The 22,391-nt window shown below is 36.3% G+C and overlaps 1 protein-coding gene across 3 annotated transcripts in view; it reads right to left on the minus strand.

The window, feature by feature from the left end:
• Positions 1-22,391, minus strand: part of CADM2 (cell adhesion molecule 2) — a 1,267,951-nt gene that overhangs the window by 363,170 nt on the left and 882,390 nt on the right. The window contains exon 1 of one of the 3 annotated variants that reach the window (XM_086321874.1): positions 15,910-17,805. The exons of the other annotated variants lie outside the window; for them this stretch is intronic. Within the exon in view, the coding sequence (XP_086178000.1) occupies positions 15,910-15,976 (67 nt within the window). The 5' untranslated portion in view covers positions 15,977-17,805. Of the gene's footprint in view, positions 1-15,909; positions 17,806-22,391 lie in introns of those variants that run through there. 3 annotated transcript variants of the gene reach the window in all.

Raw genomic sequence — 22,391 nt, forward strand, 5'->3', positions numbered from 1 at the left:
ATATTTCCTTAGATTACCCTTAGGGATAAACAAACATAAGCTTCAATAACTGTTTCTTGAGTTATTTTTTATGAAGATTTTGTAGCTGTTACACAAGAGTTTGAATAAATCCTTGCATTTTTTAAAATTAAAATCAAACAAAGCTTCAAGAAGAACGAGCTTAGATGTTTTCCAAAAAAATTATATAGAACCTTATTCTTCAATTTCTTCACAGATAATAAAAGCAAGTAATTTCTACATTTGAAACATTATATAAACTTCTCTGGGATACAGTTTTTGCAATTTTTCTTTCTTTTGATATTGAGTTGAAATGTTTTAATGATATCATTTATATACTTTGGATTTTAATTAAATATGAAGAAAGAAAAATGCATATGCTTACTGGATGCTTCACATTAAATTATATGTTTACTTTATGTTAGAATAAATATAAACATCTGAATGACACCACAAAAATAAAATACAGTTAATATCCAAAGAAACATTTTAGTTGGGACTTGTCTTTACATGGTTTTTCATTTTCTACAGACATTATTTAAATAATAATGATGATAATAACAATAATGAGATAAAATTTATTGAGTGTTTATTATATGCCATTCCATAGGTTAATATCTTTTTATACATAATCACATATAAATGTCACAACAACTGATTGTTGAGTGAATGTAATCAAATTGTTCAGGTGTTGAAATCAGGTAAGTTGAAAAACCAGGATTTGATCTATGCAATTCAGATTGCAAAATGGAGCTTCTTAATATATAGTACAAACTGAAATATAGTTGTCTTATTTAAGATAAAATCTAACAATAGTTCAAAGCAATGCCTCAGTTTTAAACTCATATGTGTCTTTCAATGTACCCTTGAAAAATGTGATGGGAAGCCTGGGACACTAAATGTCATATTTTGCTTGAACAGCAGACTTTTTATATTCATAACTAAATAAATCATTTATTTAGTAATATTTGTATGGCTATTATTTAAATACAGTAAATTGCAATATTGATTTTTCTCTAGACCACATATATCTCAGTTTAGATTGCTGAGTCTTCTATATTATCTTTAAATGCTTATATAATGTCAGAATAATTGTGTTAATTTTTATTTGAGCACTAATGTATGATTATTTGATTGAAATAGCTAATGGCTAGTATCTTAGTGATGGCATAAAATGCTCTTCCCCATTAAAGTCATTGTTTTGAATCAAAACTAAAGCCCAGAAATTAGGCTGGACACTAAAAATATGTTTACTAGATTAAAACCATTTAGAAATTGTCCGTAATTCTGGAACAGTATTAGTCATTTTGCTACATTTAGTCTACACATTTGTAATAGAGTTAAATAAAATCATTTTATACTAAAGAATTAAAAATACTCTTGTTACCTTTTTCTCTCTCTCTAAGTGGTAAAGCCTTGATGATCTTATTGATATCTGAATGTAGGATAGATTATAATGGTGATATATGAATTCACTGTGATTTGAAGGTAGGAGTGTTGAGAATTCAATCAAAAAATGTTAGAACTACTCCAGGCAAGTTTTGAGGAATGAGTGTTTTGAAAAAGAAGGATCCATGGAAATGCTTCTGTTCCCATAGTAAAATTAGGACAATAATTTTATTCTTAAAATTAGGATAATTTGATAATCAGTTGGTTATGGGTACCATTAGAATGAAGGAGTCAAATATATTTCCAGTATTTTAAACTAAAGAATTAGTTCAATATTTGTTCATTGGAAGAAAAATAAAGTCATGAGGGTTCTGATGTACAAAAAAAATGAATTTCAGCTTTTAATATTCAGTTAGAAATGTTCAACAGGGTGACAGGAATATCAGTAGGAGCTTAGTAGTAGGAGCAAGTCTTGAACAGTGACAACTGAAAGCAACTCAGGAAACTACAGAGAAAGGAAAAAAGTATATTAATCAGTTGTCTTTTGATTACAAGCAAGAGAAACCTATCCAAATATTTTAATGAAAAGAGAGATGTGTCAGAGACCCAAAGGGCAAGAGTAAAATAGAAACTTCTATTAGAACAAGGGACTTAAACACCATGAAGGGCACTTTCTTAACCTCCTTTTACATTCCTTCATCATTCTTCTTTTATATATCAGAATTAACTCATCTTCTTATTTGGTCTACATAAACAATTCATGGCTATAAAGTATAACACAATTTACTTCCCATCTCTCTTCCTTTCTCTTGCTCCTTTTGGCTTTCCCTCTCCCCTTTCTTTCTTCTCAGTTGTAAGTTTATAGAGGAAGAATCTGAATCATTTGTCTTTCTTTTAACAGTCAACAACAGTGAGATTAGCTGTGGGTTCATAATCATGCAGAAAAATGGTTGCTTTTTAAATGTTGTAGAAAGTAAATATCACCTTCCAAAAAAGGATGTGGAGACTTGCAACACTGCAAGAAGTGATTTCTTCAGGGATCAAAGATAAAACCTGAATGAAACCTATATTCCAGAACAAGATAGAAAAGAAGAAGGAAAAAGGGGGAAAAAAGGAAAGAAAAGAAGCAAAGAGAAGTTAAAAAGAAAATTAAGTCTCTAACAGAGACACTGAAACCAAAGGAAATGAAAAATAAAAAGAAACATTATATTCAGCAGAAAAACAATGATTACTTTGGGGACTGAGGAACCACCATTGGATTTGACCACTAAAGAATAATTAGTGAATTTCAGAATGACATTTTCTGAAAAATAAGGAATGAGTTGCTACATGTTTTGATGAAATTCTAATAGTATACTATTTGAATACTATACTATTGCCTTCAGACACTGGTATAATATTTAATGCCCTCCCCCCAAAAATAAGGAGATGGGGAAAGTTAGGGAAATTTTGTATGCCATGACTAGTAACTGCTAACTCACTCCTAGTAAATTCTTTTCATTTAAGCACTCACAAATTGTTGGTTAAAGGGTTTAATAATTTTATTGGGAAGTTAATGTCAAATTTACCAGTCTGTGTTTTCTCAAACATAATCCATTGTCCTTAAAAAATAGTAGAGCACATGTCTCTGTCCAATATTGCAGAAGTTCCCCACATTTGCATGATTCCAAAGGAGTGAATGAATGAACTGTAAACCTCTACAAAACTTCCTCAGATTCCCTAGAATGTATTCTGTGTAGATCAGGAGAAATTTAGTATTTTTAAGTAACCTACTCTTGTATTATCCTGGATTTTTATTCCTATTATCCACATTTTTTTTTTTTTTCCTGTTTGAAGACCATTTGCTTTGACATAGAAATTGGACAGTAAAAGCATTGGGTAGTTCTCTTTGTTATCTACCTAATACACATCTGTCGCAATCATTAGAAATAAAACTTCAATTTTCTTCTCAAGGCATAGTTCATTGTAGAGTTATTTCTTGTCTCTGTAACATCTTGTAGATGCAAAAATGCAGACACAAGGTAAACTATGTCGTAGATCCTCTTGCAATTTAGCACAGAAATTAAAAAAAAAAAAAAAAGAGAGAGAGAGAGAGAGAAAGAGAGAGAGAGAGAAATTCAGATAAAGTGGATAGATGTGGACAAGGCAATGACAACGTGGATTTCCTAAATGGGGCACAATGGGCTTCATTAGTGGCTGAGATGATAAAGAATCTGCCTACAATGCAGGAGACCAGGTTTCTATTCCTGTATTTAGAATATCCCCTGGAGAAGGGAATGGCAACCCACTCCAGTATTCTTACTGGAAAATTCCATGGACAGAGAAACCTGGCTGGCTACAGTCCATGGGATCACAAAGAGTTGGACACGATTGAGCAACTAACACTTAAATATGTTTATAATGCAAAATCCTAGTCAGTCTGAGTCCTAATGTGACTTGGCAGACACTTACAATGTATGGCTGTAATTTTTCAGTGGTGAATTGGTTTCCTGTATATTGTAATTATTGTCCATCGTTTTTAAGAATTATAAAGTGAATACAGATATTATTATGAGAAGATATAATTCATGATCATTCCATCATCAAATTTAATTTCCTCCACTCACATAAAAATATGTCTTATTCTTTTAAAAGATGTCCTCACTATATGAAATAAATGATACTCAATCCTGCCTCTATACCTTTACTTATGCTTTCAAATTCCTGTTTTCCTCTTCTATGTGTTACTTTTTGTATATATATTCTACCCTTCCTTCAAGAATCAGTTTAAGCTCCACTTCTCATATAAAGCATTCTCCAAGAACAAGGACTCCAACTTCAATATGTGCATCTTGCTAACTCCCTTTATACTCAAATTCTATATTCCACAATTAATGTACTATATTTTACATCATTCTTAACTCTTCATTTCTAAAATGTAGATCTTAATCTCTTATTATGTAATATATTTCATAAATATATATTCATTATCAAGTAATGTCTTGTTTTGTGAATGCATTTCTTTTGTCCATAGAAAAGTACTATATCAAGAATTGGCTAATTTCAGTACATGTATTGCAAAAGAGACTAGGATAAATGTGGAGGATTAAATACTGGGTTAAAAAAATTGCCATCTCATCTGTTATATTTTTAGTGTTCTTTAAGATAAATACATTCCTAAGAAAATAGTATTTGCACATTAACTAAGCTATCAGGGAAGCCCTAGCCTTATAAATAGTGATCAGTTAACACTCCAAAGATAAATCTATGCATAGTACTAAAACTAGCTGTAAAATTAGAACCTGAGAGAGAGAAAGGGATAATACAGATGGGTGGCCTTGTGGTAGATCTGAATATGGGAGGGGTGGTCCTAAGATGGCAGAGGAATAGGATGGTGAGACCACTTTCTCCCTGACAAATTCATTGAAAGAACATTTGAACGCTGAGCAAATTCCACAACAAATTGTAAACACTGGCAGAGAACACCAGGCACCCAGAAAGGCAGCCCATTGTCTTTGGAAGGAGGTAGGACAAAATGTAAAAGATAAAAAGAGAGACAAAAGAGTTAGGGATGGAGACCTGTCTTGGGAAGGGAGTCTTTAAAGAGAAGTTTGCAAGCACCAGGAAACCCTCTCACTGGCGGGTCTGTGGGGAGTTTTGGAATCTCAGAGGGCAACATAACTGGGAGGGAAAAATAAATAAATAAATAAATATATAATAAAATATATTTATAAAAATATAAATAAATAAATAAATAAAACCCTCAGATAACATGCCTAACAGCAACTCCCAGCAGAGAAGTAGCCCAGAAACTCGCATAGGCCACCAGTAAGCGGGGGCTGAACAGGGAGGAGGGGGCTGAACAGGGAGGAGCGGGCCGCATTGCTTAGGGTAAGGACCAGGCCTGAATGCCCTGATGGCAATCTGAGGGAGCTAATGTGAGATAGCAACCCAAACTGTGGGATAGCCAGAGAGGGAGAGAGAGGAAAGAGAAGAGAGAAAGAGAGAACTATCCCGCAAAAAGCTCTAACAAAACAAACAAAAGCCCTAACCTAAGGCACTGCCGGCAGCTCACAGAACAAAGGACAGCAATACCAGAGGAGAGCTAGCCGGCTGTGAATTGGCCCATCCTTATCCTCCGGGGGAGGCAGGGAAGCAGGCAGGCTGCAGCCAGAGCCAGAAAGTGGCAAACTCGGCCCCAGAGGTGGCATTCCCTACCAAACTGCAGACAGGCTTCTGGTTGCTAACCAAGACTTCCTGGGATTCTGGATGGTTGACATCCGCCGGGAGGGTTGCAGCCAGAGATCAGCTCCCCAGAAGAGACACTGGCCACACCAGAGAAGACGCAACCGCGGCCACCCAGGAAACCTAGCAGCTGGGACCAGGGAGGTGATAAGACGCACCTGCCACCTCTGGAGAGTGTGCTTGCCAAGCACCTGGTCGCCTGAGCTGCTCGGACCTGGGAAGGGCACAAAACACAGGCCCAAACAAGTCTGCACCTTTGGGGAGTATCCAAGAACCTGAACCTGAACTGCTTAGACCTGGGAAGTGCATGCAACCCAGGGCCCATTTTAGACAGTTCACATGCAGAGCAACCTGGAGATTGAGCAGTGTAGACTGGGAAAGCACACATGCCATGAGCGGGGGCAAACCCAGTGTTGCTGAGACACTGCAAGCACTCCCCTCACATGCCAGTGATATTTGTTTGCAGTGTTCCTCCCTCCCCACAGCACGACTAAACAAGTGAACCTAAATAAGTGATCACCTTCACCCCCATGTGTCAGGGCAGAAATTAGACACTGAAGAGACCTGCAAACAGAAGAAGCCAAAATAAACAGAGGGAAACACTTTGGAAGTGACAGGTGCAACAGATTAAAACCCTGTAGTTAGCACCAACTACACTGGAAGTGCGGAGAAGGCAATGGCAACCCACTCCAGTACTCTTGCCTGGAAAATCCCATGGATGGAGGGGTGTGGTGGGCTGCAGTCCATGGGGTCGCTAGGACGGACATGACTGAACAATTTCACTTTCACTTTTCACTTTCATGCATTGGAGAAGGAAATGGCAACCCACTCCAGTGTTCTTGCCTGGAGAATCCCAGGGACGGGGGAGCCTGGTGGGCTGCTGTCTGTGGGGTTAGACAGAGTCGCACATGACTGAAGCGACTTAGCAGCAGTAGCAGCAGCACACTGGAAGGGGCCTATAGATCTTGAAAAATATAAGCTGGAACAAGGAACTATCTGAAACTGAACTGACCCCATACTGCCCACAACAGTTCCAGAGTAATTCCTAGATATATTTTTACTATTATCACTTTTAAAGAAAAACATGTTTTTTTTTAAAATTTTTAAGTCCTCTATTACTCCTTTAATTTTCATTTTTATAACCTACTATTACCTTGCAACAAAAAAGACCCTATTTTTAAAGCAAACTTCAAATATATTTTTTATAATTTTTGTGATTTTTTTTAAAATGTTGTTTTTTGAGAGTCTAACCTCTACTCTAGATTTTTAATCTTTACTTTTTGGTATTTGTTTTCAATTTTGTACCTTTAAGAATCCAATCTTCAGTACCCATTTTTATTTAGGAGTGTGATTACTGACTTGATTACTATCTCCCCTTTTGACTCTCCTTTTTCTCCCCCAGGTCACCTCTATCTCCTCCCTCCCTCTTCTCTTCTCTATCCAGTTCTGTGAATCTCTGTGTGTCCAGGCTGTGGAGAACACTTAGGGAACTGATTACTGTCTAGATCTGTCTCTCTCCTTTTGATCCCCCCTTTTCTCCTCCTGGTCACCTCTATCTCCTTCCTCCCTCTTCTCTTCTCCATGTAACTCTGTGAACCTCTCTGGATGTCCCTCACTGTGGAGAATCTTTGCACCATTAACCTAGATATTTTATCATCAGTGCTGTATGGATGGAGAAGTCTTGAGGCTATTATAAGAATAAGACTGAAAACCAGAGGCAGGAGGCTTAAGCCCTAAACCTGAGAACACCAGAGAACTCCTGACTCCAGGGAACATTTATCAGTAAGATATCATCCAAAAGTCTCCATACCTACACTGAAACCAAGCACCACCCAAGGACCAACAAGTTCCAGAGCAAGACATACCACGCAAATTCTCCAGCAACACAGGAACATAGCCCTGAGCTTCAATATACAGGCTGCACAAAGTCACACCAAACCCATAGACAACTCAAAACTCACTACTGGACACTTCATTGCATTCTAGAGAGAAGAAATCTACCTCCACCCACCAGAACACCAACACAAGCTTCCCTAACCAGGAAACCTTGACAAGCCACTCATCCAACCCCACCCACAGGGAGGAACTTTCACAATAAAGAAGAACCACAAACTGCCAGAATACAGAAAGGCAACCCAAATATAGCAATCTAAACAAGATGAAAAGGCAGAGAAATACTCAGCAGGTAAAGGAACATGATAAATGCCCACCAAACCAAGCAAAAGAGGAGAAGATAGGGAGTCTACCTTAAAAAGAATTCAGAATAATGATAGTAAGAATGATCCAGAATCTTGAAAAAAAAAAGAAAAAATGGAGTTACAGATAAATAGCCTGGAGACAAGGATTGAAAAGATGCAAGAAATGTTTAAAAAGGATCTAGAAGAAATAAAAAAGAGTTAATCAATAATGAATAATGCAATAAATGATACCAAAAGCACTCTGGAGGGAACCAACAGTAGAATAATGTTGGCAGAAGATAGGATAAGTGAGGTAGAATATAGAATGATAGAAATAAATGAACCCGAGAGGAAAAAAAAGAAAAATAATTAAAAGAAATGAGGACAACTTCAGGGACCTCTGGGACAATGTTAAACACCCCAACATTAGAATCATAGGAGTCCAAGAAGAAGAAGACAAAAAGAAAGGCCATGAGAAAATACTTGAGGAGATAGTAATTGAAAACTTCCCAAAAATGAGGAAGGAAACAGTCATCCAGTCCAAGAAACAGAGAGAGTCCCAAACAGGATAAACCCAAAGCAAAACACCCTAAGACACATATCAATCAAATTAACAAAATCAAACACAAAGAACAAATATTAAAAGTATCAAGGGAAAAACAATAAATAACACACAAGGGGATTCTCATAAGGATAACAGCTGATCTTTCAATAGAAAACTCTTCAGGCCAGAGGGAATGGCAGGACATCCTTAAAGTGATGAAAGAGAAAATCCTACCACCCAGATTACTGGTACCCAGCAAGGATCTCATTTAAATATCAAAATCAAAATCTTTACAGACAAGCAAAAGCTGAGAGAATTCAACACCACAAAACCAGCTCTTCAACAAATGCCAAAGGATCTTCTCTACACAGGAAACGCAGAAAGGGTGTATAAACTTGAACCCAAACAACAAAGTAAATGGCAATGGGACCATCAGTTCAGTTCAGTCGCTCAGTCATGTCTGACTCTTTGCGACCCCATGAATCGCAGCACGCCAGGCCTCCCTGTCCATCACCAACTCCCGGAGTTCACTCAGACTCATGTCCATTGAGTCAGTGATGCCATCCAGCCATCTCATCCTCTGTCATTCCCTTGTCCTCCCGCCCCCAATTCCTCCCAGCATCAGAGTCTTTTCCAATGAGTCCACTCTTCGCATGAGGTGGCCAAAGTGTTGGAGATTCAGCTTCAACATTAGTCCTTCCAATGAACACCCAGGACTGATCTCGTTTAGGTTGGACTGGTTGGATCTCCTGGCAGTCCAAGGGACTCTCAAGAGTCTTCTTCAACACCACAGTTCAAAAGCATCAATTCTTCGGCATTCAGCCTTCTTCACAGTCCAACTCTCATATCCATACCTAACCACAGGAAAAACCATAGCCTTGACTAGACGGACCTTTGTTGGCAAAGTAATGTCTCTGCTTTTGAATATGCTATCTAGGTTGGACATAATTTTCCTTTCAAGGAATAAGCGTCTTTTAATTTCATGGCTGTAGTCACCATCTGCAGTGATTCTGGAGCCCAAAAAATAAAGTCTGACACTGTTTCCACTGTTTCCCCATCTATTTGCCATGAAGTGATGGGACCAGATGCCATGATCTTCATTTTCTGAATGTTGAGCTTTAAGCCAACTTTTTCACTCTCCTCTTTCACTTTCATCAAGAGGCTTTTTAGTTCATCTTCACTTTCTGCCATAAGGGTGGTGTCTTCTGCATATCTGAGGTTATTGATATTTCTCCTGGCAAACTTGATTCCAGCTTGTGCTTCCTCCAGCCCTGCGTCTCTCATGATGTACTCTGCATATAAGTTAAATAAGCAGGGTGACAATATACAGCCTTGACGTACTCCTTTTCCTATTTGGAATCAGTCTGTTGTTCCATGTCCAGTTCTAACTGTTGCTTCCTGACCTGCATACAGATTTCTCAAGAGGCAGGTCAGGTGGCCTGGTATTCCCATCTCTTTCAGAATTTTCCACAGTTTATTGTGATTCACACAGTCAAAGGCTTTGGCATAGACAGTAAAGCAGAAATAGGTGTTTTTCTGGAACTCTCTTGCTTTTTCGATGATCCAGTGGATGTTGGCAATTTGATCTCTGGTTCCTCTGCCTTTTCTAAAACCAGCTTGAACATCAGGAAGTTCACAGTTCACATATTGCTGAAGCTTGGCTTGGAGAATTTTGAGCATTACTTTGCTAGCATGTGAGATGAGTGCAATTGTGCGGTAGTTTGAGCATTCTTTGGCACTGCCTTTCTTTGGGATCAGAATGAAAACTGATCTTTTCCAGTCCTGTGGCCACTGCTGAGTCTTATCAATAATTACCTTAAATTTAAATGGATTGAATGCCCCAACCAAAAGACAAAGACTGGCTGAATGGATACAAAAACAAGACCCCTATATATGCTGTCTACAAAAGACCCACCTCAAAACAAGGGACACATACAGACTAAAAGTGAAGGGCTGGAAAAAGATATATCACACAAATAGAGACCAAAAGAAAGCAGGAGTAGCAATACTCATATCAGATAAATTAGACTTTAAAGGCTGTGAAAAGAGACAAAGAAGGACACTACATAATGATCAAAGGATCAATCCAAGAAGATATAACAATTATATATGCACCCAACATAGCCGCCAGAGAAGGCAATGGCACCCCATTCCAGTACTCCTGCCTGAAAAATCCCATGGATTGAGAAGCTTGGTGGGCTGCAGTCCATGGGGTCCCTGAGAGTCGGACATGACTGGGCGACTTCACTTTCACTTTTCACTTTTCACTTTCATGCATTGGAGAAGGAAATGGCAACCCACTCTAGTGTTCTTGCCTGGAGAATCCCAGGGACGGGGGAGCCTGGTGGGCTGCCGTCAATGGGGTCGCACAGAGTCGGACACGACTGAAACGACTTAGCAGCACCAGCAGCAACATAGCTGCACTGCAATATGTAAGGCAAATGTTAACAAGTATGAAAGAGGAAATTAACAATAACACAATAATTGGAGAAGGCAATGGCACCCCACTCCAGTGCTCTTGCTTGGAGAATCCCATGGACAGAGGATCCTGGTAGGCTGAAGTCCATGGGGTCGCTAAGAGTCGGACAGGACTGAGCGACTTCATTTTCACTTTCATGCATTGGAGCAGGAATTGGCAACCCACTCCAGTATTCTTGCCTGGAGAATCCCAGGGACAGAGGAGTCTGTTGGGCTGCCGTCTATGGGGTCACACAGAGTCAAACAGGACTGACGCGACTTAGCCACAGCAGCAGCAGTGGGAGAGATTAATATGCCACTCACACCTATGGATAGACCAACTAAACAGAAAATTAACAAGGAAATACAAACTTTAAATGATACAATTGACCAGTTAGACCTAATTGATATCTGTAGGACATTTCACCCCAAAACAATGAATTTCACCTTTTTCTGATGTGCACATGGAACCTTCTCCAAGATAGATCACATCCTGGGCCATAAATCTAGCCTTGGTAAATTCAAAAAAATTGAAATCATTCCAAGCATCTTCTCTGACCACAATACAGTAAAAATAGATGTCAATTACAGGATAAAAACTAAAAATTCCAACATATGCAGGCTAAACAACACACTTCGCTTCTGAATAACCAGCAAATCACAGAAGAAATAAAAAAAAGAAATAAAAATATGCATAGAAGTGAATGAAAATGAAAACACAACAACCCAAAACCTATGGGACACTATAAAAGCAGTGCTAAGGGATGGTTCATAACAATACAGGCTTACTTCAGGAAACAAGAAAAAAGTCAAATAAATAACCTAACTCTACATTTAAAGCAACTAGAAAAGAAAGAAATGAAGAACCACAAGGTTAGTTAAAGAAAAGAAATCTTAAAAATTAGGGCAGAAATAAATGCAAAAGAAACAAAAGAGACCATAGCAAAAATCAACAAAGCTAAAAGCTGGTCATTTGAGAAGATAAATAAAATTGACAAAGTATTAGCCAGACTCATCAAGAAACAAAGGGAGAAGAATCAAATCAACAAAATTAGAAATGAAAATGGAGAAATCACAATAGACAACACAGAAATTCAAACGATCATAAGAGACTACTATCAGCAACTATATGCCAATAAAATGGACAACTTGGAAGAAATGGACAAATTCTTAGAAAAGTATAACTTTCCAAAACTGAACCTGGAAGAAATAGAAAATCTTAACAGACCCATCACAAGCACAGAAATCGAAACTGTAATCAGAAATTTTCCAGCAAACAAAAGCCCAGGATCAGATGGCTTCACAGCTGAAAACTACCAAAAATTTAGAGAAGAGCTAACACCTATCCTACTCAAACTTTCCCAGAAAATTGCAGAAAAGGTAAACTTCCAAACTCATTCTATAAGGCCACCATCACCCTAATACCAAAACCTGACAAAGATCCCACAAAAAAAGAAAACTACAGGCCAATATTACTGATGAACATAGATGCTAAAGTCCTTAACAAAATTCTAGCAAATGGAATCCAAAAACATATAAAAAGATCATACATCATGACCCAGTGGGCTTTATCCCAGGGATGCAAGGATTCTTTAATATCTGCAAATCAATGTAATACACCACATTAACAAATTGAAAGATAAACCATATGATTATCTCAATAGATGCAGAGAAAGCCTTTGACAAAATTCAGCATCATTTATGATTAAAAAAAAAAAAACAAAACACCAGAAAGCAGGAATAGAAGGAACTTACCTCAACATAATAAAAGCTATATATGACAAACTCACAGAAAACTATATCCTCAATGGTGAAAAATTGAAAGCATTTCCCCTAAAGTCAGGAATAAGACAAGGGTGCCCACTCTCACCACTACTATTCAACATAGTTTTGGAAGTTTTGGCCATAGCAATCAGAGCAGAAAAAGAAGTAAAAGGAATCCAAATTGAAAAAGAGGAAGTAAAACTCTCCCTGTTTGCAGATGACATGATCCTCTACATAGAAAGCCTCAAAGACTCCATCAGAAAATTACTTGAGCTAATCAATGCATATAGTAAAGTTGCAGGATATAAAATTAACACACAGAAATCCCTTGCATTCCCATATAATAACAATGAGAAAACAGAAAGACAAATTAAGGAAACAATTTCTTTCACTATTGCAAAGAAAAGAATAAAATACATAGGAATAAATCTACCTAAAGAAACAAAAGACCTATATATAGAAAACTATAAAACTCTGATGAAAGAAATCAAAGAGGAAACAAATAGATGGAGAAATATACTATGTTAATGGGTCAAAAGAAACATTATAGTGAAAATGAGTATACTACCCAAAGCAATCTATAGATTCGATGCAATTCCAATTAAGCTACCAACGGTATTTTTCACAGAACTAGAACAAATAATTTCACAATTTGTATGGAAGTACAAAAAACGGTGAATAGCCAAAGCAATCTTGAGAAAGAAGAATGGACTCAGGGAACCAACCTGCCTGACTTCAGGCTATACTACAAGCTGCAGTCTGCAGTCATCCAGACAGTATGGAACTGGCACAAAGACAGAATACAGATCAATGGAACAAAATAGAAAGCCCAGAGATAAATCCACGCACCTATGGACACCTTATCTTTGACAAAGGAGGCAAGAATATACAATGGAGAAAAGACAATCTCTTTAACAAGTGGTGCTGGGAAAACTGATCAGCCACTTGTAAAAGAATGAAACAAGAACACTTTATAACACCAAACACAAAAATAAACTCAAAATGGATTAAAGATCTAAATGTAAGACCAGAAACTAAAACTCCTAGACATAGGCAAAACACTCTCTGACATAAATCAAAGCAGGCTCCTCTATGACCCACCTCCCAGAGTAATGGGAATAAAAACAAAAATAAACAAATGGGACCTAATTAAACTTAAAAGCTTTTGCGTAACGAAGGAAACTCTAAGCAAAGTGAAAAGACAGCCTTCACAATGGGAGAAAATAATACCAAATGAAACAACTGAATTTAATCTGAAAAATATACAAGCAACTCCTGCAGCTCAATTCCACAAAAATAAACAACCCAATCAAAAAGTGGGCCACAAGAACTAAACAGACAATTCTCAAAAAAAAAAACATACAGATGGCTTACAAACACATGAAAAGATGCTCAACATCACTCATTATCAGAGAAATGCAAATCAAAACCACAATGAGGTACCATTTCACCCCAGTCAGAATGGCTACTATCCAAAAATGTACAAACAACAAATGCTGGAGAGGGTGAGGAGAAAAGGGAACCCTCTTAAACTGTTGGTTGGAATGCAAAGTAGTATAGGCACTATGGAGAAAAGTGGAGATTCCTTAAAAAACTGGAAATAGAACTTCCATATGACCCAGCAGTCCCACTTCTGGGCACATAAACTGAGGAAACCAGAATTGAAAGAGACACGTGTACCCCGATGTTCATTGCAGCACTGTTTATAATAGCCAGGACATGGAAGCAACTTAGATGTCCATCAGCAGATGAATGGATAAGAAAACTGTGGTACATATACACAATGGAATATTTCTTAGCTGTTAAAAAGAACACATTTGAATCAGTTCTAATGAGGTGGATGAAACTGGAGCCTATCATACAGAGTGAAGTAAGTCAGAAAGAAAAACACCAATACAGTATTCTAATGCATATATATGGAATTTAGAAAGATAGTAATGATAACCCTATATATGAGACAGCAAAAGAGACACAGATGTATAAAACAGTCCTTTGGACTCTGTGGGAGAAGGTAAGAGTGGGAAGATCTGAGAGAATACATTGAAATATGTATATTATCATATGTGAAACAGATTGTCAGTCCAGGTTTGATGCATGAGACAGGGTGCTCAGGGCTGGTGCACTGGGATGACCCAGAGGGATGGGATGGGAGGGAAGTGGAAGGGGGGTTCAGGATGGGGAACACATGTACACCCATGGCTGATTCACGTCAATGTATGGCAAAAACCACTACAAAATTGTAAAGTAATTAGCCTCTAACTAAAATTAAAAAAAAAAAAAAAAGGTCTGACTACAACAAGCTAAGAAAGAGACAAAACCCTCTGGTCTTTCCTCCTGAGAACACAGGGGAAGATATTAGGCAAGGCAATATGGAATGATGAAGAGTCAGAAATTCCCCACAAAGAATAGACAGAAGAAGCTTGCATTGTTTAAATGCTTGTACCATCAGGAAATTTATGAGTTGTTTTACATATTTTACTTAATCCTAGCGACAGCTTTTTGAATTATTTGTTTTCACACTCTGTGGATGAGAAAACTTAAAATAACAAATGTATGACTAATAAAGTTATTACAGTGTTGCTAAATAAAAATAAATGAGAGAAGAAAAATATTATATATTAGGAATATAAGAAGGAGAAAACATTTTTAAAATGTATAGATTTTTCTAGAGAACATAAAATTGAAACACACAAGCTATAAACTTATGACATAGTATTTTATTTATATATATATATATGTATATATATACACACACACACACACATTTGAATTATTCAAAAGTCATAAAGACTTCGATACATCAAGCCAAAATTCTTTTTCTCTCAGGGAGATATCTGGTATTAGGTAAGCACATCTTCTCTCATGAAAATGTATTTTCAGGATTCTAGCAAATGAAAACTTAATATAACTAGGAAATAGAAGAAAAGCCATAAATAGAAAATTGGAGTTTATAATATTCAATTTTTAAAGGATAAAATTTTCTTTTCACATAATTCTATAAAGGCATGTTCAATTCTGAGCCTTTCCATCAGCTTTACTTTATGCTGTATTTTTCCAATTCACAATTTTATCAAGGAAACGAAAGTCAACAGGCAAAATGTTGGGCATAAAAGCACCTTATTCCACTTGGAATAAAGTGGAAAGTAAAACAAGAAAATAAGTACACAATCATGCAAACACAGGCACATACCAGAAACTAAATAATTAATATATATTTGTAGAAATTTACAAATATCTACACACAGAACTGGTATTGTCATGAACAGAATTGGCTCTATTATTTAAGAGGATGCAGAAGACTGAGCAGAAAACAAACATGGTGAATCATGCAGAATGGAAAGTTGCTCAGTAGCTCACCTTTAACTTTATTCTTTGAAGCAGCCGCTGGTACCAAGGCAAGATTGCACAAGAAGAGAACAAGCATATTAGTATATTAGATAGTGTCTAACAAGAAAAAGAGATTTGTTATCACTATTAAAGTCTTAAATGATACATTTATGATTACATGATGAACACACTTCAGATGACTAGGACTTATAATGAAGAAAATGACAATTGGTTATATTTTGTTAATATATGATTACAGTCTTTGGAAAAGAAAGAATAAACTAGATAGGAGCCACAGATTGTAAGTAGCAATGCTGCAAGACACAGAATTCTTTTTAAGAACTGTTCATCTTTCTTTCTCTGTCCTTTTTAACTAAACTTTGGTTAATAATTCAATTAAAATACCAGTATAGTTTAGATGTATTTCATGTTATTTAACAATTAAAATGCAATTCATAACATTTGGATAAAAAGGAAGGGAAGACCACTTGCATTCATTCAATGCTTACTTAGTTGCCAAAAACCTTGCTATTTTTTGGCTTCCCTGATAGCTCAGTTGGTAAAGAATCATGCCTGCAATGCAGGAGAGAGTTAGGAAGATGCCCTCGAGAAGGGAAAGGCTATGTACTCCAGTATTCTGGCCATGGGAATTCCATAGACTGTATAGTCCATGGGTTTGCAAAGAGTTGGACACGACTGAGAGATTTTCACTTTCACTTTTGCTTTTCTTACAAAAAAAATAACATATATACTTTGTGTATTTTGTTTCCAAAAACAAGATCATATTATACATAATTCTTTGCAGTCTGCTTTTTGCACATTTTCCAGATTAACACACAGAGTTCTAATTCACTAATTTTAATAGATGTATATTTTCCTATAATGTGTATGAAGTATAGGACTATTTCCCTATTTATAGCAAATCAGGTTGCCTTTACGTTTTTTTGCTTGTTTTTACTGCTAATAACAATGCTGCAAAATTCAGTCCATGTCATATCCCTTATACACCATACTGGTGTTTTGCTTCCATTGGACAGATTCCCAGGTTATTTTCATATAAATATTTCTATCCAGTTAACCACTGACAAAGAAGAGTACTTTAAATATTGCTGATGGAACTGTAGAGGAAGTGTGGATAAAAATATGCAACTATATTATATGCTCTAAAATAAGAGGAAGCCAGCAAAATGAAACAAGCAAAAGTACAGAATCTAGTACTCCAAATAACTGCTACACTGGGATGTTCTCAGACCTTTTAGACCACAAGCTATTTCATTTAACTTTTTTTAATATTTGCTTTTCAATTAAATTGTGTTGTTTCAAAGATTACACAAAGCTGAAGGGCTTACTGTTAGATTATGAAAAAATATTATTTGACTAAATTTCAAAGAAAATATTTCAATGTATCAGTATATTCAATTGTTCATGTGAAAAGAAATTTTATACCAAATTCAAATTCACCACTTAACATTTTAAGCACAAATTGAAAGTAAAATTGCCAAAAGACTTTAGAAATTTTTGAGGCAACAGTACCAAATATGTTAATAGATACAACTAATCTTTCACAAAAAAATCAGCTTTTTATTAAAAATTAGTGACATAAAAATAGAGAAAGCAATCTTTACATTTCCAGGGGGACCAAGATGAATTATTTAAAGTTGTCAAACATTACAGGAAAACAGGTGGTTTTATTCTTGGATTATTGGTTAAGTAACAAAATAAAAAGGAAAGAAAAACAAAAGTTCAATGTCTGTTTCTGTGTGTGTTCAGGCAGCTAATACTAGACTAGGCTGGTTAATATAATTGGAAAAAGGCCAGGCTACCAGGCTTGTTAGCCCAATTATAATTCTCTGCATATTCAATAAAAGAAGCCAAGATGACAGCAAGACTGTCATAAATGTCATGTTCAATACTTGTAAGATTTTCCATTGTCAGCACAGTCCAATTATAAGTCAATTGTAAAGTGCACATTGCACACTACCCAAAAGTGACGGAAAATTATTTAAAAAGTAAATTTTAGTAGTTCACAGTTAAAATGAAAAGAAAGGAAGTAAAGGTACTTTGACCAGAGAAAATTTTAGATATAACATTAACATTTCTTCACCCTTATGATAAAAGCAAGTTATAACTATAACATTATGGTCATTCACACTGTTTTCCAGAGATGATTAGTTATAATATTAAATTTGTAACTGCTAATAATTATATTAATAATGTGAAAATTTGTTTATGTATTTTTTAAAGAAAAATCATGTGATAGTGATTGAAACATCAGCTATTTACATATGGATGCTGAATAGTTAATGAATATTAGGCATTATATTAGTGAGGTTTATCTTCAAAATCCCCAATACAGATGATCAAAAAGTAAAAATACAATTAATTGATTGTCACCAATTAATTAGTTCATTATATTAATCAACTGTCAATTTGAAAGATATCACTAATAATTCTGCAGAAAATTGGTGATCTAAAACAGTGATTCTCAAAATGAGGCATAGGAACTAGAAGTAGGGCAATGGGCATTCTCAAACGATATTAGATGAATTTTACTTACCTCAAAGTTTGTTGACCTAGTCACATTTTCCCTATTCTTTAATTTCTACTCTAATTTTAAGATTAATGTCATAACAAAATGGTGATATGTTTGTTAGTGTTTGCAATGTCTGAATAATATAGAACATACTAGATTAGAAGTTGCCTTTAGAAGTGTTTTATGAAAGGTTACTTAGCAATAAAACATTTAGTAAATAGCAAAGATATTACTGGAATTTATTCACAGAAAGAACACTAAAATATTATGGATCTTTTTATTCTAATATTATGTAGCCTTTAAAAAATACTTTGGTATTTTACCCAGTGTTTTTTTTTTTTTTTTTCTTTTATTCTTCCTTCCATAAACAAATTTATAGTTAGGGAATTGTTCCTTAATAGAGAAGCAATAAACTTAGCAAGTACTTTGACTTTCCAAGGAGACAGAGGTTCTTGACATCTGTAACTTCATACTCAGATACATTGTTTTTCCCTGCCCAAAATTTAATCTATAATTAGACAAAACAAACAAAATCCCATTGCCATTGAAAGACACTGCACAGTATAATTTTTAAAATAAGAAAGTTCCTCTTATAGACATATGAGCAAACTACAAAAATAAGAGAGAATATATATTGCATTACTTCCAAGTGAAAACTAAGAGATCCATAATATTACAAAACTGGAAAGCAGAGATATGACTTTTTCTAGCTCACAAATCTATTTGGTAGTAAAATTACAACCAAAAGAACATGCTGAGCATGTATATCTTAAAATCCTCTGTGTGTACATGCATGTACTCAGTTGTGTCCGACTCTTTGCCACCCTATAGACTGCAGCCTGCCAGGCTCCTCTGTCCATGCAATTTCCCCTGCAAGAATACTGGAGCAGGTTGCTATTTCTTTCTCCAGAGGATATGTCTGACCCAGGGACTGAACCCACAGCTCTTGCATCTTTTGCATCGGCAGGTAGATTCCTTATCAGCTGAGCCACTGGGGAAGCCCCAAATCCACTTTATCAAAATGTAATCATTAGATACAGTATAGCAATGTAATGTGAACCAATAACAGGTGAGTTTTATTCCTTTTGACAAAGGAGGAAATCACACTGTTTTTAAAAGTACTATATCTGATTTATCAGACACTTGCCACCTTATTATAGTCTTCAAGATATAGAAATTAAAATAATTGCTAGATAACCACACACATCTCTCCCTTCTTCACTAACTATCCAGAACAAAGTTAAACACATTTTTATACTAATCACTTGAGATTTATTTAAAATAACATTTTTCTTAGCTATCAACTAACATCATCTAAACATGAGAATTTTCTTCTAAGACTCATTAGAATCTGAAAACTTGAAAAAGTGTGACTTTATCTAATCGCTGTCACAAGTTTTTCTTTCTTAATAACTACACACATTTTACAGTGGAAAAATGTGTAAAAACGATGCTTGAGAAAGAAATGCTTGTTGAAGGAGATATATTCAAGAGTAATCAAATATTTAATGAGTGGAAACTTCTCTTCACACTACTATCCCCATCAGTAAATAAAGAGGAAATAATATAACTCAAAAACCACCATTCTACAATCTTTAAAAAGTTTTTATATGTAAGCTTTAGGCAGATACATAGTAATACATAAAGTTAACATCATTAAAATGGAGACTATCAGACTCTTGGAAGTACACAATACCATTTAAGAAATATTTTTTGCAATATAACCAACTCTGGATACTACTGTGCCTGTACATAGAACTTCCAATGTCCAGTGCACACAAGGAGCAAAAAACGCATTAAGTCAATGCAGTTAGTCTAACCTTGAATGTGGAAACCATGTGCAAGATATTTTAGTATTTGTTCCTTTAGCAAAAAGACATTAGAGATAAAAAATACCAATTTAAGGGGCAACTTGAGAGACAAATTGAACAAATGACATGTACAGATTACTTTGGATCCCTATTTGAATACTTAATAGTTCACAGTACCTAAGAACTGTTGTTAATACTTAAGTGCAATCAGTTCATTCAGTCGCTCAGTCAGGTCTGACTCTTTATGACCCCATGGACTGCAGCACGCCAGGGCTCCCTATCCATCATCAACTCCCGGAGTTTAAGCAAACACAAGTCTATCTTCTTGGTGATGCCATCCAACCATCTCATTCTCTGTCGTCCCTTTCTCCTCCTGCCTTCAATCTTTCCCAGAGCCAGAGACTTTTCCAATGAGTTGGTTCTTTGCATCAGGTGGCCGAAGTATTGGAGTTTCAGCTTTAGCATTAGTCCTTCTAATGAATATTCAGGACTGATTACCTTTAGGATGGACTGGTTGGATCTCGTTGTGGTCCAAGGGACTCTCAAGAGTCTTTTCCGACACCAAAGTTCAAAAGCATCAATGCTTTGGTGCTCAATTATCTTTAGAGTCCAACTCTCACATCCATACATGACTACTTGAAAAACCATAGCTTTGACTAGATGGACTTTTGTTGGCAAAGTCACGTCTCTGCTTTTTAATATGGCCTTTAAAATAGCTGTGGAAAGAAGGAAAGTGAAAAGCAAAGGAGAAAAGGAAAGATATACACATTTGAATGCAGAGTTCCAAAGAGTAGCAAGGAGAGATAAGAAAGCCTTCCTCAGCAATCAGTGCAAAGAAATAGAGGAAAACAATAGAATGGGAAAGACTAGAGATCTCCTCAAGAAAATTAAAGATACCAAGGGAACATTTCATGCAAAGATGGGCTCAATAAAGAACAGAAATGGTAGGGACCTAACAGAAGCAGAAGATATTAAGAAGAGGTGGCAAGAATACACAGAAGAACTATACAGAAAAGATCTTCCTGACCCAGATATTCACGATGGAGTGAACACTCACCTGGAGCCAGACATCCTGGAATGTGAAGTCAAGTGGGCCTTAGAAAGAATCGCTATGAGTAAAGCTAGTGGAGGTGATGGAATTCCAGTTTAGCTATTTCAAATCCTCAAAGATGTGCAAAGAGTGCAGTGCTGTGAAAGCACTGCATTCAATATACCAGCAAATTTGGAAAACTCAGCAGTGGCCACAGGACTGGGAAAGGTCAGTCTTCATTCCAGTCCCAAAGAAAAGCAATCCCGAAGAATGCTCAAACTACCGCATAATTGCACTCATCTCACACACTAGTAAAGTAATGCTTAAAATTCTCCAAGCCAGGCTTCAGCAATACGTGAACTGTGAACTTCCCAGATGTTCAAGCTGGTTTTAGAAAAGGCAGAGGAACCAGAGATCAAATTACCAATATTTGCTGGATCATTGAAAAAGCACCTATTTCTGCTTTATTGACTATGCCAAAGCCTTTGACTATATGGATCACAATAAACTGGAAAATTCTGAAAGAGATGGAAATACCAGACCACCTAACCTGCCTCTTGAGAAACCTGTATGCAGGTCAGGAAGTAACAGTTAGAATTGGATATGGAACAACAGACTAGTTCCAAATAGGAAAAGGATTACATCAAGACTGTATATTGTCACCTGCTTATTTAACTTATATGAAGAGTACATCATAAGAAATGCTGGGCTGGAGGAAACACAAGCTGGAATCAAGATTGCCGGGAGAAATATCAATAACCTCAGATATGCAGATCACACTACCCTTATGGCAGAAAGTGAAGAGGAACTAAAGAGCCTCTTGATGAAAGTGAAAGTGAAGAGTGAAAAAGTTAGCTTAAAACTCAACATTCAGAAAACTAAGATCATGGCATTGGGTCCCATCACTTCATGGCAAATAGATCGGGAAACAGTAGCTGACTTTATTTTTCTGGGCCCCAAAATCACTGCAGGTGGTGATTGCAGCCATGAAATTAAAAAATGCTTACTCCTTGGAAGGAAAGTTATGACCAACCTAGACAGCATATTAAAAGCAGAGACATTAATTTGCCAACAAAGGTCCATCTAGCCAAGGCTATGGTTTTTCCAGTGGTCATGTATGGATGTGAGAGTTGGACTA

This window comes from Bos grunniens, chromosome 1 (assembly GCF_055505025.1).
Source record: "Bos grunniens cultivar Pamir isolate PY7600 chromosome 1, Bosgru_T2T1.0, whole genome shotgun sequence".
Classification (NCBI taxonomy): Eukaryota; Metazoa; Chordata; class Mammalia; order Artiodactyla; family Bovidae; genus Bos; species Bos grunniens.